The sequence below is a fragment of the Uloborus diversus genome, chromosome 5 (assembly GCF_026930045.1).
Source record: "Uloborus diversus isolate 005 chromosome 5, Udiv.v.3.1, whole genome shotgun sequence".
NCBI classification, from domain to species: domain Eukaryota; kingdom Metazoa; phylum Arthropoda; class Arachnida; order Araneae; family Uloboridae; genus Uloborus; species Uloborus diversus.
Window position 1 is genome coordinate 76,376,238 of NC_072735.1, and position 15,707 is coordinate 76,391,944.

Below are 15,707 nucleotides of genomic sequence, written 5' to 3' on the forward strand. Positions count from 1 at the left end.
CAAGAAGCTGTAGAATCTGAAGAGGCTGCACGTAATAGTTTAAAAACGTTCCCTACTGCACTCAAAAAGCCTTTGCTGTATTTAGCTTCTCTTACTGAAAGAGGACGCTTGAATGATATGTGTGATGATGTCTTTGCTTTTGTAAAAGATCGATTTTTTGTTGGAGAAGAAGTCGAAGTTCTTGTAAATGGAGTGAAGTGAGTATTTATTATCCAGATTATCAATTGCAAAATAATTTTAAAGTGTAACACACATCTGCAAAAGCTGGCATCCCCGAAAACTAATAGATGCATCCATTTCCACATGTAATCCGGATGATTGCCTTACATATCATCCGTAGTCAAACTTTATCATTAGTTACATAAAAAATGTATGTTTCAGAGAGAATCTTTTTTAATTGGCTTCATTAATATTAATTAGTTCAATGTTCCATTCTTCTTAATATCACAAAATCTCAGGAGGAGAGCAGATTAGCTTTAAAATTTAGAGAGACTACCATGTTGCTCTTGGGGGGATTAACTTTTGTTGTAACAACAACAAAAGATAGATAACTTGAGAAATGTAGCTAGATATGCAATCAAAATTATCATATGAAAAATTTATATTGCTCCTTTCACTGCGCATTTGCCCACTTGAATGTTCTCCTCTGTGATGGCTAGTCAAAAGGGGTGGTATCATAATTTTTTGTGTCGCAATTTATATTATACACCAATTATTTTATTGTTAGGGATCCAACCAAGGGTGCCCAGAGAAAGGGGGAAGCATAGAACTTTTGTGATGAAATAATAATAATAATGATTATTATTATACTATATAAATAGATAAATAAGTAATATTTTTAAAACAAAATAAAAAAAGAGCAAAAAATTTAAAAGGAAAAGAGATTTTTTGAGGAGGGGGGATTTGTGGCATTGCACTTAAGGGGAGGCAGTGGGCACTCCTGGATCCGACTCGCTTCCAAAGGAAACTTGGTCAATAACAGTTGGGCAAAGGAGATTAGAGCTACATTCAGTGTTGTAGCACTCATTTTTTCTTCCTTAAATGCCAGATCGGGGGGGGGGGGGGAGAATTAAACCCTCAGAGGTTGGAAGGGGGATCTCTGTAAGGGTCATTCCATGTCAAATCATCACAGTGTTTAGGACATATCCTCACAGATTTTGATGAATCTTGGTACATCAAGAGATTTAAACTGATTATGAATGAAAATGATTTAAAAAAAATACTTGTTGGGAAGTTATTAATTATCAATTATTGAAATTTTCACTATAAAATGTTTGAGATAATTAAATTTTAAATTGTTAACTTGTATTTCCATTATTACTTTGTGTTATTCCCCGGGGGCTTTGTGCGGTTAAAAACAAATTGCCTTTTTAATTATTAAATTAAATAATTTGTCTTCCTATTTTGACGATTTTCAGAATAAAGGCTGTTTGAGGTAATTGGGAATCAAATAGGATCGGAACGACCTTCGAGGGTTTATGTAAAAAAAACATACAATATTGTGTTTTTTTTTTTTTTTCACTTTTAAAGAGCCAAAATTTGCATAATATTTTCATACTTTCAGAACAAGATTTAAAGTAAAACATAAAACTGTTTTAGAAAAAGAATTTTAAAAAAGTAATACAGGTTTCATACACTTTTTGTTAAAAAAAAATCCCTGACTTTTTCAGGTTTTCCAGGTTATCTTTTAGAAAATTCCAGGTTACTCGCTTCATTCAAAATTAAGTTTAAGTAACAATATTTTCAAAATAGTCAAAATTGTTCACAGTAGCAATGCATAAGAACTGAAACTTTTTCACTTGTAAAATAATAATTAAAAAAAACTTGGATTTTTAAAAAAAAAAATTCTGTAACAAGTTTTTTTTTTCAACATTTTTTTCTAAATTGTTTTCATTTGTTTACTATTTGTTAAAAACAAAGTACTTTCAACCTGTTTTAGCATTTCTTTGATGCCACATGTCATGCATATATTAGCGTTTTGCTGTAATCGATAGCAATCTTTCTCCACTTTTGTTTTACGATTCTTCTTTTTTATTTTCTTATTAGTATGTAACACAAAACATATTGAGCAAAGTACAAAGCTATTTTTCAGTATAAATATGATTAATTTGTTGCATCGATGGGCATACCATATGATGCATTCTAGCAAAAGTCAATATCCGTCAATCATAGGCCAATGCCAATAATCAGTTTTTTTTTTTCCTTTTTTTTGGGTTGTTTTCATTCGTTTGCAGTTAAAGAAAACATCCCATTCTGCTTTGTTTTTGGAAACTTAGGCATTTAACAATCATGTCTACTTCCATCTTATAAATGACCAAAAATGGCGACTCCGTTTGATTCGTAGCTGAAAAGACTTTTCGATTAAAAAACGATTTTCCCAATTGACCCTACCATCCGCAGGCTTGTGCTTTAGATGCAGGAAAGTGTGCTTCTCCCGTTAAATTTGTGCACAATTCCTGTTCAACCTAGGAATTTTTTTCTTTGGAACTATTGAGGGGCAAAAATGACGTCCGCGGAAGTTTTTTTCCTGGGTCGTTTTTTTATTTAATTGCCAGCGTCATTTTGCCTCAAAACTTTTACTTTTTTTTTTTCAGGAAACATCGATAAAAACGAAGACTAGAAACAAGGTACAAAATTCCCTGGGATTTTTTTTTTTTGTGGAAAAATTTGAATTTTCCCCGACTTTTCCCTGACAATTAAAGGTTTTACCGGAGCGTACAAACCCTGTTTAATAACCGTATTTTGCTGCGTATTATCCGCAGGTGGCCTATAATCTGCAGGTTCTAAAATGGGCCTGAAGGAGAAAAAAGCTTCGTATAATCAGAGGCGGTGTATAATACGATGTAAAAGAATTAAGTTTAAATTTAATATACCATTTGAGCAACTAAACTGAAAACGTGAAAAGGTAATTACTTTGAAGGCATAATCAAAATTAATCTGAAATATAATCTAAGATATAATGATTTCTTCTTGAAATCATGATTATAGTACGATAATTACTTGAAAAACAGAGTCAAGACAAAGGAGCAAACGCTCTAATCTTGTGCAAACGGCTTCCTAATTCACTGTCTTCTTGCTATTTTACATGACCTGAATCGCGAAGAGGAACATTCAAGCAATGTAAAATAACCAACATACAGGCAGGCAGTGAGAAAGATCATGCAAGCTTTGTAAAATAAACAACATTCAGTAGGAGTACGGTCTCTATTGGTTAATCCTTATTGTACTGATGCATCCATTTGTGGAGTGGCGTGGAATTCTTTTCTTGGCATATAAAATAAAAATAACTCCCAAAAAAAGTTGGCGACTGTAGAAATTTTTTGGGGTCGCCAATTGTGAAAACTGAGTTGCCACGTGGCGAGTGGCGACCGTAAATCTTGACCTTTACTTGAAACAAAGGAGATCAGGGCACTGTTGCTCTCCCCACCTCAAAAAAATTTAAATTACAAAAAAAGAAGTGGGGGAGTAATCTTGATTATACGGGTCCCCTCCAAAATAAAAACATATATTAACACATTCCAATTATACTGGTGTATAATTGAAATAGATTAGGGTGTCGTGAAAAAATTTAAATTTATCAAAGGGTGCTATGAGTCGGAGAAAATTGGGAACCCCTGTTGTATGCAGTTCTTTTCTAATGAACGCGGCTTTTTTCAACAGGGTTTCCGCCTAATACGGTGGGCTAGTTTACAAGAACATTTGTATAATGAGGTTTTGCGCTAACACGACAATCAAATTTTTCATTTCTTGCAATGCTAAATCCTAAACATTGATTTAAACTAATAAACTATTTACATCACATTTAAAAATAAACTCAGCACGACTAAAAACGAAACTATTTACAAATTACAACAGAAAGAAATTATAATCTAGAGACTTTACATTAAAAAAAAATTACGGACTCGAATGTTTTATCGATTGAAGCGATGCCTGAAGTTTTGGATATGGTTTTGCAAAAACTATCATTGATTAAATTTGTTGCATAAAGGGCGTCGAACACTTCTTTGTTACTTTTTATTATATTGGCTCCTGAACCCAGCGGTGCAGACTAGTGATGTGGATCGTGTAAATACCCAGTGGGTAGGTAAATATTTTTTGGGTATTTACCCGGGTATTTACCCAAGGCCTGGGTAAATACCCAAAAACTGGGTATTTTACAAAAAAATGCAAAAAGTGAATGATAATTTTTTTTTTAAATCTAAATATGAAACAATTGGTAAAACTGATACATACATATGTATTACACAGTTTATAATATTTTTTATCGAAAGACTTAATGAAATTATGAAAGAAACATATCACGAACCAAAGGATCTTTCTTTTCAATGCCATAATTGAAGAAGATGTTTGCTTTTCTTTTTGTAACTAGTTAAGCTTTTTACTTTTTGTAGAAATGCTTTTTATATGTGAAATTTGGCTATCAACATTGATTAGGCATATCCAACACATTTAATGTGAATATCATATTAGATTGCTGAGTTGTTTCACACAATAATTCTTTAAATATGTGATTAAAATACAAATTTTAGGGAAAAATTTATTGTTTTGTATATAGTTGGTTATACAAGGTGTTTCGTTTTAACCTGCAAGACCTTTATTTTTGCAACCGTTAGTCCTAGATGCTTACTTCCAATTGCAAAAATATTCAGATGCAGAGTAAAGATATTGGAAGTTTGAAGCAAAAATAAAAATGAGTCAAAAACTACAAAATTTAACTTTTTATACAGCTCTAGGTCCCCTAACTTATATTTAGAGAAATGATCTGATTTTAAAACTTACTGACACAAAAAAACTTGACATTTGTGCGATGAAAACTCAAGGAGATATTCCATTTGAAAGTTTTAAGGGACCATGCAGAAGATGAGATTAGAACTTATTACCCTTTCAGAATAATGACAGGTTGGCAAAGTAAAAAAACACAAGGTATTACATTTTTCATTTCTACTCAAAAATTCATGCAAATGTTATGCCGTGATACGCAAAACATGCTGCAAAACCTTGAACAATTTGAAAAATCACTCTGCACACATATAATTTTATATAAACACTCATTAACTGCTCTATTTCCTCCCAAAAGATGTTACTGACGGCGAGTGTAAAATGGTGTAAGTTACAAAACGCTGCGTTTCATATCTCAGTGAATATTGGTCGTACTAATGTCAAACTTTTTTTGTAATTGTTTTTCAGTAGAGATTATTTCCCTAAATATCAATAAGTCAGAGGATCTGGGGCCCCTGTAAAAAGTTAAAATTTGTATTTTTTTACTCATTTTTATTTTTACTTCAAATTTTCAATATCTTAAGTCTGCATCTGATTTTGAACATTTTTGCAATTGTAAGTATGCATCTAGGACTAACGGTTGCAAAAATAGAGGTCTTGAAGGTTAAAACAAAACACTCTGTATATATACATGGTGGAATACATACAGAAAAGTATTTTAGTTGAATATAAATTTTTGAAATAAATACCCGGGTAAATACCCATTTTGGGTATTTACCCTGGTATATACCCTGGGTATTTACCCCTAAAAATAAATACCCGGGTATTTTGCATCACTAGTGCAGACTAACTGTCTCAAGAAAAGCTATTTTTACTGTCTACATATTTTAAATACATGAGGTAGTGAGAAGCAAAGGGATGCAAGTGGCAAAATTAAAAATTTGGAGATAACCAGTATAAATGGTAGGCAAACTTCTCCTTTGTCTTGGGGCAAGAGATTGGTAGGTGCTGCTGTACAGCATGATTTGGAAAAAATTTCAATGAAAACCTACCTAGGATCTGATCTTTAAGCGCGTTTTACTCGAAACTTAAAATAGTCCACTTGCATCCCTTTGCTTCTCACTGCCTCATATGCTATAAATAGAAAAATGGTTTCATATATTGGGGGGTTTCAGTCCGTCTTTTCTTTTTTTTTTTTCAAGCAGTCATTTTCACTACTGAAATGCAATGAACCTTGAAACAGATTACAAAGTATTGACGCAGATTCTAAAAGGGGCGGCGGGGGGGGGGGGGGGTCATGACCCCTATTTTCCTACTCCCCCCCCCTTGTATCCACTTCTTACAGTTTCGAGTTTCGAACAAGTTTTTAATTTTTTCAATCAAACATTCAAATACTGTTTCAGGTTTGGGGGGGAGTCTTGACCCTCATGACCCCTCCCCCACCTTGTGTCTGCCACTGTATCAAAAGTGCAAGTGATTTTTTTTTAAATAATTTTATACAACTCTGTAGCTCAAATAGAACTTCAGTTTTAACATTTTAAAGCACTTCCAGCCAGTAAAAATTACTTTTTAGCAAATTTAAAAAAAAATTAATATTCACCGTTTATGAATAGAATATTTTTTATAAAAAAATATATCTAAGTTTAAAATGTGTTTTTGAGAAATTGACTATTAACCACTTTAAACTGTAGTAACTTCAATGAAAATTTCAATAATTGATATAATCAATAACTTTTCACTGAGGTTGATAAACATTTTGAAAATACTTTTCATTCCTAACTAGGTTAAATCTCAGAGTTTACCATGCGACAAGAAAACCTAAAAAAGCAGGAAAAATACAGGAAATTAAAAAAAAAAAACTGTATTCGGGAGTTTTAGAAATTTCTTTTACCTGGAAAGTGCAGTGAATTATTTTTTTTTTCAAATTGAAGTTGAAAAAAAAATCAATGCCCAAATATATAAACTACCAAAAATTAAGATAAACAATAAAAGTAAAATTATTTTCATTTTTTTTTTCTTTTCCTTCTGTTGGTTTAACTGAAAATTAAGAAGTCTATCATAAAAGCATAAATTATTTATTGCTTTGTTTGACATGCATCTTGAATTTTTTGCTAATTTAATTTAGAGAGCATGAAATTCGACCAATATATTTACTGTTCTGCTTAACTTTTGTACTTTTTAAGGTCCAAGTAATGAATAATAAATGAAAGTTCTTTTTTTTTTTTTCAAATAAAAAAACTTTAGTCACCATGATGTTATTTCAATTATAATAAATTCCTTTTTCCCTGTAAATTAATTTTGTCCCCCCTCTGTGATGAAACTGATAGGGATATTAATGTTCTTTTTCAATTATCTGTGTTTGCCCGTTCGTACTGCTACATATTCATGCAGGAAATAACCCTCTCCCCCTCCAGAATTTAATGGTAACCCTTAATCTCTTTGTTGTATCAAGTTTCATCTGTGAGGATTCATTCTAAAATTGTTCCAAATGGCGTTGAATTGATGTGGTATAACAGAAAACTGATTGTATCCTGTGCAATACAAGTATGTAGAATAACAATACATTAACGTCCCAGTGACAGAAACAGCACAATGCTGTTGCATATGTCGCAAGTTCTTAAGGCAGTCTATAGATTATTTCTTTGTTGGAAAAAAAAGGACTAAAATTTTTAAGGAAAACAACTCTTAAATTTCAGTAAATGAAGGTTTTTACTGTATTTTCTAGGATCATAGGCCCATAGTTATAGTCCACACAGGGGTGCTCCCTCCCCCCAAGGGCAAGGGCACACCCCCCTAAATATTGTGAAGACACCCCCCAAAAACAAAAGCCCCTCCCCCAAAAAAAGTCAACTCCCTCACCCCAAAAAAAAATTCAATGTGCAGTTTGCGCCACGATCCGCCCTGGGTGGGCATCCCTGATTCCACAGGTAGCACGTACTTCTGTTTCTTGAATTTTATCATCTTATTTGATACATTTCTTAGTGATGATTTAAATTTTGTGATAAATAATCTTATGACATTCGGTTTATTTTAAATTTTTTTTTTTTGAGATTTTTAACATGTGTCGCCAATTGCTGAAACAAATTCTGCTCTTGGGAATGATACATTTAACATAGATGCATTAGTAAATTATGTGTTATTTATTGGTTATTGATTAATATACAATATTGAAATAAACAATAACCAAACAAATTTGCCATTGCAAAATGTGACACTCCTTTTTCCGCCATGCACTAATTGTATTTCCTTTTTTAAAATATCATTTTTTATGTGACTTGAAAAGATTTTTCAAAAGTATCAATTTTAGGAAGGATTAAAATTTGAACAGAGTCAAATTCAGCAGTGAGTTTACACCCCTGAGCAAGGGCTAAGACAGAACTACATGCAATATACCAGACTGCCCAGTTATCGCATCCAGAGACGAACAGAACTGCCATATCTGGATGTGATATCCAGGCTGTCTGGGCATGTGGAGTCAAATTCGTTTGTAAGTCCTTCAAGTAACATAAAAATAATTACTCGATCTTGAAGTAATGTTCTAGAACAGTATTCGGCCTAGTACAGAGGTTCCCAATCTTTTTAGTTGTGCGGCCCACCAGTTTTGTAGAAAATGCCATTGAGGCCCACTAACTGCTATATATTACTTGCACAGCCTACATATATATAAATATATATATATATTTGGGGTGGGGGCATCTGCTCGTTCCTGTCCAAAATTGTAAATATTATGCCGTATTAAGATTGAAAGTGTGTTTTAAGAAAAAGAGAGTTCTGGAAATGTAAATCCCCTTCTCCCTTTATGCTGCACCACTGATATAGATATGTTGTAAAGGAACTATTTTCAAAATAATTTTTAAGAAAGAAATAAACTCATTGCACTCACTTAGCTGTAAGAAAACTCAATAATAAGTCATCAAAGTTAAAGCTCCCCCCCCCCCCCCCCATGGGATTTTCGACGAAGTTTTTCCTCTACGAGGGAGTTAATATCTGGATTGAAACTGGATAGTTTTAGTCTCAAATACCTCGCAACATTTAATGCATTTCTATATTATTATTTTTTTTTTAAACTGCAATGAAGCTTGTTCCTTATTATCAATGAGCCAGGGAGAGCTTTTGGGCGACAGTACATCTAAAAAGGGAATTTTCACAAAACAAAAGGGAATTGAGACTCCAAGATTTATCTTGGTTCGAATACTTGGCCAGTGTCCACAGCCCAGTAACACGCTGTTCGCGGCCCACTAGTGGGCTGCGAACTGCTGGCCTAGTACATAAGTAACTCCATTCCTGGCACAGTTTGGCCCCATTATGCTTCTGGCTAAATTCAAGGTTATTGCTTATGCATTCCTCCCCCTCCTCCTTACTTTGCAGGCATTGCTATGTTTAGTTTTTTAGGTTTCAGGTACAAAATCATTCTTATATAATTTTAAACATTTTGTTTTCATTCTGTGGCTATTAGAGATGAACAAGCTCTGCAGATCAATTTGGAGTTAAATGGGCGCAGGTTTTGGATAATATTTTCATGCATCAGCCAAAAGACTGAGTGACATAATTTACATTTATGGGTTGAGAAAATTAAGATCAGTTGGCACTTTCAGAGGATGGGAGTTTTTTAGTGGCTCTATAGCTGCAGAAAAGGGGGGGGGGGGGGTAAAAACGAAGCTGTCAACTTCAATTTTGTGATTTAAAAAAAAGCCCTTTTTAGTGTTATCATTTAAAAAAAGCAGCAAATGAAAAAAATTACAAGTAGAATTTTTACCTGTAAAATTTATAAGATATGCAACATTAAAATATTAATTGATCTTCTAAAAATCTGTAAACTAAATTTATCTAGCTGTAATATTTTCAGAATAGAATAAAAAGGGCCGTTATATTTCATTTCAGTTTTGAGAAAAGAAACAATCTTTAGTGTTAAAAATAAATTTTTTTTTAAAAAAGGAGCAAGTGATAAAAATTTGAAAAAAAAAATAAATATTTTTTCTGTAGAACAGAGAAAAAATTACCTTACCAGAAGCCATACGATACTGTAACAATGAAAAAAAAAAAGACTCAACAAGTGGGAATCTAAAAACAGCAACATGTTTTTGGATGCCCTTTATTAAATTATTTGCCCTTGTGTTCATTGATCAAAATTTTTCAAAAAATTGCTAAATTTAGCAAGTTTTTGAAGAGAAATTGCTGACATATTTAATGCAGTTTGCAGATGGTTATCTTGCCATGTGCAGACAGTCCTTATCCAGTCTTTAAATTTTGGCCAGCTTAAACTAAGACCTGATATCTTTTTAACAGGTGGACAAATGCAAATGGTTCAAGCATCAAAAACATGTTACAATATGCCCTTTCCGTTGCTATCTATTTCATTTTTACACTATTTGTGTGATTCGCTTTAGGAATGCCCAAGGATAGGTACTATTTAGGATTACCAATCTGTACGTTTTGGGCCCTCCAGATGTTCATTTCAAACTGTTTTATTTACAAACAATCAAGTATTAAATACATTGTAAGAGACCCGTGACAGGCCTCAGTTTAATTAATTTATAAATAAATGATAGCTTCACATATGCAACCATAATATGTTTATAGTTTTTAAAATGTAAAATGTAATGAAAAACACAGCAAAGTGGAGAAAAATTAATCATCCGCTGAAATATATTGCAAAAAAAGTTGAAATAGGAAGAGAGAAAGAGTTGATATGTTGTAATTAAAAATGAGATCTGGATCAGAATGTAAGGAGGCAAAAAACTTTTTTTTTTTAAATTTCGGAAGCACATTAGTTAAATCAAAATTGAGTAGAAAATATGACCTAAAGTATAATTTAAAAAACCGCTCAGTGCGAAACACTAAATGTTTTTTCTAGGAGCCACAGAAGTTTGTAACAAATAAGAGAATTAGGGTATAAATTGAAATTTTTTATATAGAAAACAGTGGGAGGATTTCCTACAACACTTTTGGAAGGATGTCACCATAACCAATAAAGACCAAAAGGCTAGCACCGAAGATTGTCTAAAGTCATGGTTTTACAACTTAAATTTTGAAATTTTTCAGCAGACAGCCCTCAAATCCCCATTGAAAGCCAAGGAAGGCCCTTTGTCAATTTTAATGACTGGCCCCCCTTCTCCCAACATATGAAACGTATACCGTTCCGACTCCAAGCCCAGCTTTCTGAAAGGCCGGGCCCCTAGTTTTTAGACCAGGTTGACATGGCCTCTTGTTGGCCTTGCTGGAATCTCCTTGCCATAACATCAACAATTGTCTAAAATTTCGTTTTAAATTTCAATAAATTTCCCGGGGATTATTCTGATGTCTATCCTTTTCCCTAGTGTCATCAAGCATGGCATACATTTGTATTTTTTTTAAGTTTAGTGCTAAACAAGTGCAAAAGAATTCTGGAGATCTCAAAACCCTATCCATATTGTCAAAGATGGCAATTATATAACTGAAACTTCTAAAAATTCCAGGTGTAGGGGGACCCCCCCCCCACCTAATTAATAATGGTGTGGGGGCCCAAGGCTATCTCCAATGATCATCTGAAACTTTGTTTTTATGACTACTAGTTTAGGAATTTTAGGGGGGAGAGGAACCTCAGACTACAACTTTGTTGTGTGGAAACATAATACTAATGAAAAAGTATTATTAAACATTGTTGATAATGACAGTGTAATAATTTATGAAATTATAAGTTAAATATACTAACAAATTAAGCTGTTAGAGTACTGCATTAAAAAAAGGCAAACATTTATTATTATAATTAAAAATTTTAAATATCAAATTAAAGTATTGTTGAGTCACTTTATATTATTTATTTGTATCAAAATCAAGTAATTTTTTTGCTGCATATATTTGAAATGTGGTAAAAAAGAAGTAACATTCTATTGGTTTTACTCTTTTCTTGTAATAAAATTAATAAAACTTCAAAAAATGTTGGTTGTTTTTGGAAACATTCAAAAATTAATTTTATTTGTGTCTAAAAATGTTCATTTTCTTTTTTTTTTTTATTGATTTTGCTTCTAATTTTCAAGAAATATTTTAAGCTTTTTTGTTATAAATTTTAATTCCAGTGTTCTGTGAATAAGAATAATATCTTTTCTTACTTTCCTGTGTAAGATTCCTTTTTATTGAATGAAAGAAAGATAGTTTAAAAAACTTTTTTTTTAATCAAGCAGTAAAAAGCATTTGTTCATAGCGGGTGATTTACAGATTTAAATTGTCAAGTGGATACTTCATAAAACCAATAAGACTTCGTTGGTTAACATCCTTTTCATTTATTTGTTATTGTTTTTTTCAAAACCAAGTTCCGGCACTTCCTTTACGTAATCATCTGCTTTGCTTCCCTCCCTACACCTGTCTCTTATCACGTGATGGGAATCAGCCAATGGAAACAGTTGGCGCGTTTTACCGTCCCGCTTTGCCGCAAGGGCTAACTGGTCAAATTTGTTGTGATATTTCGGAGAGTATATTTTGCTTATTTTCCGAGTTTTAAAATGTTTTGATTAAATAATCTTTTAAAAATTGTAAAACAACGAAAATGGTGTTAAATAAATCACGGAAATCTGAAGAACTACAAAACGCCGCGAAGTCTTGTAAGAAATTGACAGATTTGTGGTATGTTTCCAATTTTCATTGATCCCACTTAAATGATTTCACTTTTGTGTTAAATTAAGCATTTAAAAAGATATTGTAGATTTATATTGTTTACAATGAAACTAATTTTACTTGTTTTGTGCCTCTGCTATTTTGTTTGTAGATTATAATATTTTTGAATAATGCATGGTTCTGTTCAAAATCAGTTTGAATAATCTTCGTTGGTGCTTTCTGTGTATTTCGTATGAAAGAAAGGAAATATTTGTTATTTCACTGGTAATTATTCCATGTGACCCAAATATTTAAATTTATTTCGATCATTGATCTTAAATTTATTGAAATATATCATGTATCCCAGTCTTGATTTTGCCTTTTATAATGTTTGTCTTTCGAATTATTAAAACCTGAAACTTTCTAATAAATCAATAACTGAGAAGATTTTGTAAATCACATTATTATGGTGCTTATGAATAAATAGACTTGACTTTTTCTAAAGGAAATGTACTTTTTTTTTAAAAAATGAGGAAAGGAGTTTTTGCCAAGTTTATCAGTTGTGTATGATTTTTTGCATTACTCCCCCCCCCCCACCTTATCTATATTTCCCGGATAACACGACTATTTATCTGTTCTCATTTAATGTTCCTGATGTGTATGTGCTGTTATAATACACATATTTGGTCATCTCATCAATATTTGCTTAGCAGTAGGACCAGTAAGAAATTTATATTTTGTACCATATTTATCTGTAATTACTTAATTTCTTAAATTTAAGTTGATTGAATTTAAAACAATACATTAACAATCAATCGTTAATAGTTTAAATAGGTTTTATATATTTTCTTTATAAATAATATTGTGCCAATTTGTATTCCAAATGTAACCAGGGGTCGATCCAGGTTTTATTTTTTGGGTCCCCATTTTGTGAAAAGGCAAAACATTTTTGTGAAATTTCGTTATTTTTGTGAAAAAGCAAAATATTTTTGTGAATTTTCTTTGTTTTTGTAAAAAAGACCTTCTCGAGATTTTTTTCTTGGAAAAGATTATATTAAAGCATTTTTAGCTGTCGTATCGTTATAGAAAAGCCCTAGACAGGTTTCAGGGGTGATTGCAAGTTCTTGAAGAATACATGAAAGCAGTCAAGAGAAAATGCGCTGGGGGAGGGGGGAAGTAAGATCCTTAACATTTTATTCGTAATTTGACACGTACATTACATTTATTGCTTTTTACAAATATACATATGCAAGGCACACTTTCTTAAGGTGAAAGTCTCACAACAGATTTCCTGTTTGCCCCTCTCAAATACTTTAAGAGCAATGAAAATTGCACATGCTGCTGAACGTAATGATAACTCCTAATAAATACAATATGAACAGACTCAAAGATATCACATATTTCTTAACACAGAAATGAAATACTCATCAAAAATTCCATGTATGTGTTTGAAAAACTTAAAAGTAATTAAAACCCAAAATAATACTGCACCAGCATTCAGCGTTTAATTTTTTGACTTTTGACGTTCTTACAGAGTAGGTATTTCGTTTAAAACTTTGCAATTTAATGATGTTAATAAATATATAAGAAATTTTATTTGTTTGCCTCTTAACAAGGTACAGTAAGCATCAAAAATGCGAAAAATTCGTTTACCATAGCCGATGTAAGGAAATTAAGATCTTCAAAACAAATAAAAATATAAAAACAGCATGTAAATATGTTTATTTTAAGTAAAGTTATTTTAGAATTGGATTTTGAAACTCAACACAAATTAATACTAAATATATATTGCGTAATCAAAGTAAAATTTAAGATTTTCCTGAAAACAAGCTACCAATCACAAGTGTCCCTCTCCCGTCCCCCTTCTGACGCTCTCAAGCAAAAACACCTCACGCAGCAAGCAAAAAGATAAGATGGTGGAAGAGGCTCCCGCGTAGATGCGTACACATTTGCGGTTAAAAAATATTGTGAAAAGGTTGCCTTTTTATAAATTTTTGTGAAGGGGCTGCTTTTACGACGCGGAATATTGTGAATGGGGCCGCTTTTGCCATGCGGAATTTTGTGAAGGGGCCGCAAAGCGGCCCCAATTTGGCGCTGGATCGACCCCTGGTAACACTTAATCACAAAGTTAATTGTTTTTGAGCCATCAAATGTAGATTTTATACTCTTTTGGAGAATTCTTATTTGGGGGAACTCAAGGTTTTGATCCTTGCATTAATTTTTAAATTTTAAAGTATTTTCCAAGCATTTAAGTTTTTTCATTTGAGGCAATAATTTGACATAATTTGCTTCTGGATATTAGAAACTATACTTAAAAACCATATACCTTTAGCATTTTTTTATCTTTAATTTGGTTTCATATTTTAATTTAAAATATTGTAGTGATGCAAATTCATATGATATTGGTCATTTGCTAGCAAAAATTGCTGTTATTATTAAAATCTTGCTAACTTATCAATTATCCTATTAATTGCACTAAGGGTCCACATATGTCATGTTATGTCTGAACTTTGCTTTGACTTATGGAGCAAATTAAAGTGCAAAACATAAAATTCTTAGTGATGGAAATTATTTTCTTTCCTCTTACTCCTAGTTACATGATAAACTTTAATCTGAATTCTGCTGAGGCCCTTTTGGAAATTAAATTTATAGCATTGAAAGTTTTGTTTCAATATGTGCAAAATTCATTTACAAGCAAAAAGTGATGGATTGGAAGGGGAGAGGGGCAAACTTTTGTGAAGAGAAACTCGACACCTATAGAGGTTAATCAGGCCTTTGTGAGAGTAGTTGCGTGGCTACCAGGTCTCCAGATTCATGCAAGACACTGCTGAATTTTGATGCCTTCTCCCAGTTAAAGTAAATGTATCCAAAACTTTCTTCAAGCATCGAAATTCCAAAAAAAAGAATTTTCGGTGATTAATGGTACCACAGTGGCAAAGACAACCTTTCCATACACAATATAAAAATTGCACGTCATTTTTAAAACATTTTATTTAATTTTCCTTTCTTTTTAAAATTTTTATTTCGCAAAAAATGTAAAAGGCTTTTTTTTATAAATTTTTTCTTTTACCTGGTGTTTGTATAACTTATTAGAGAGAAAAAAAATTATGTAACTTTTTAACGTCAAAGTGTACAAATGGTAATTTCAATTTCTGAATTTTAGGTCCTATATAGGCTAAGGCTTAGCCTAAGAAATCCCTACTTATATTTGAAAATCCATTTCACTCTCAAACTTTTGTCACAACTTCTATTTGTATAAAGTGACTCTGAGCTTTTAATGTTGCCAGCTGTGCAGTTAAATACATTATTTGGATTTTCTGTTCCCATAATGGGAGTTCAAATATCCTAACTTGGAAACCACATGAATAGTGTAATAATGAAAAAAGTTTAAATAAGTAGCATCTGAAAGAGCATCTTGA

General features: G+C 32.1%; 1 protein-coding gene across 1 annotated transcript in view; it reads left to right on the forward strand.

Annotated features, from left to right (window-relative positions):
- Window positions 1-15,707, forward strand: part of LOC129223343 (bromodomain adjacent to zinc finger domain protein 1A-like) — a 142,800-nt gene that overhangs the window by 2,164 nt on the left and 124,929 nt on the right. Inside the window, exon 3 of the mRNA XM_054857912.1 lies at window positions 1-197. Within this exon, the coding sequence (XP_054713887.1) occupies window positions 1-197 (197 nt within the window). The remainder of the gene's footprint in view (window positions 198-15,707) is intronic.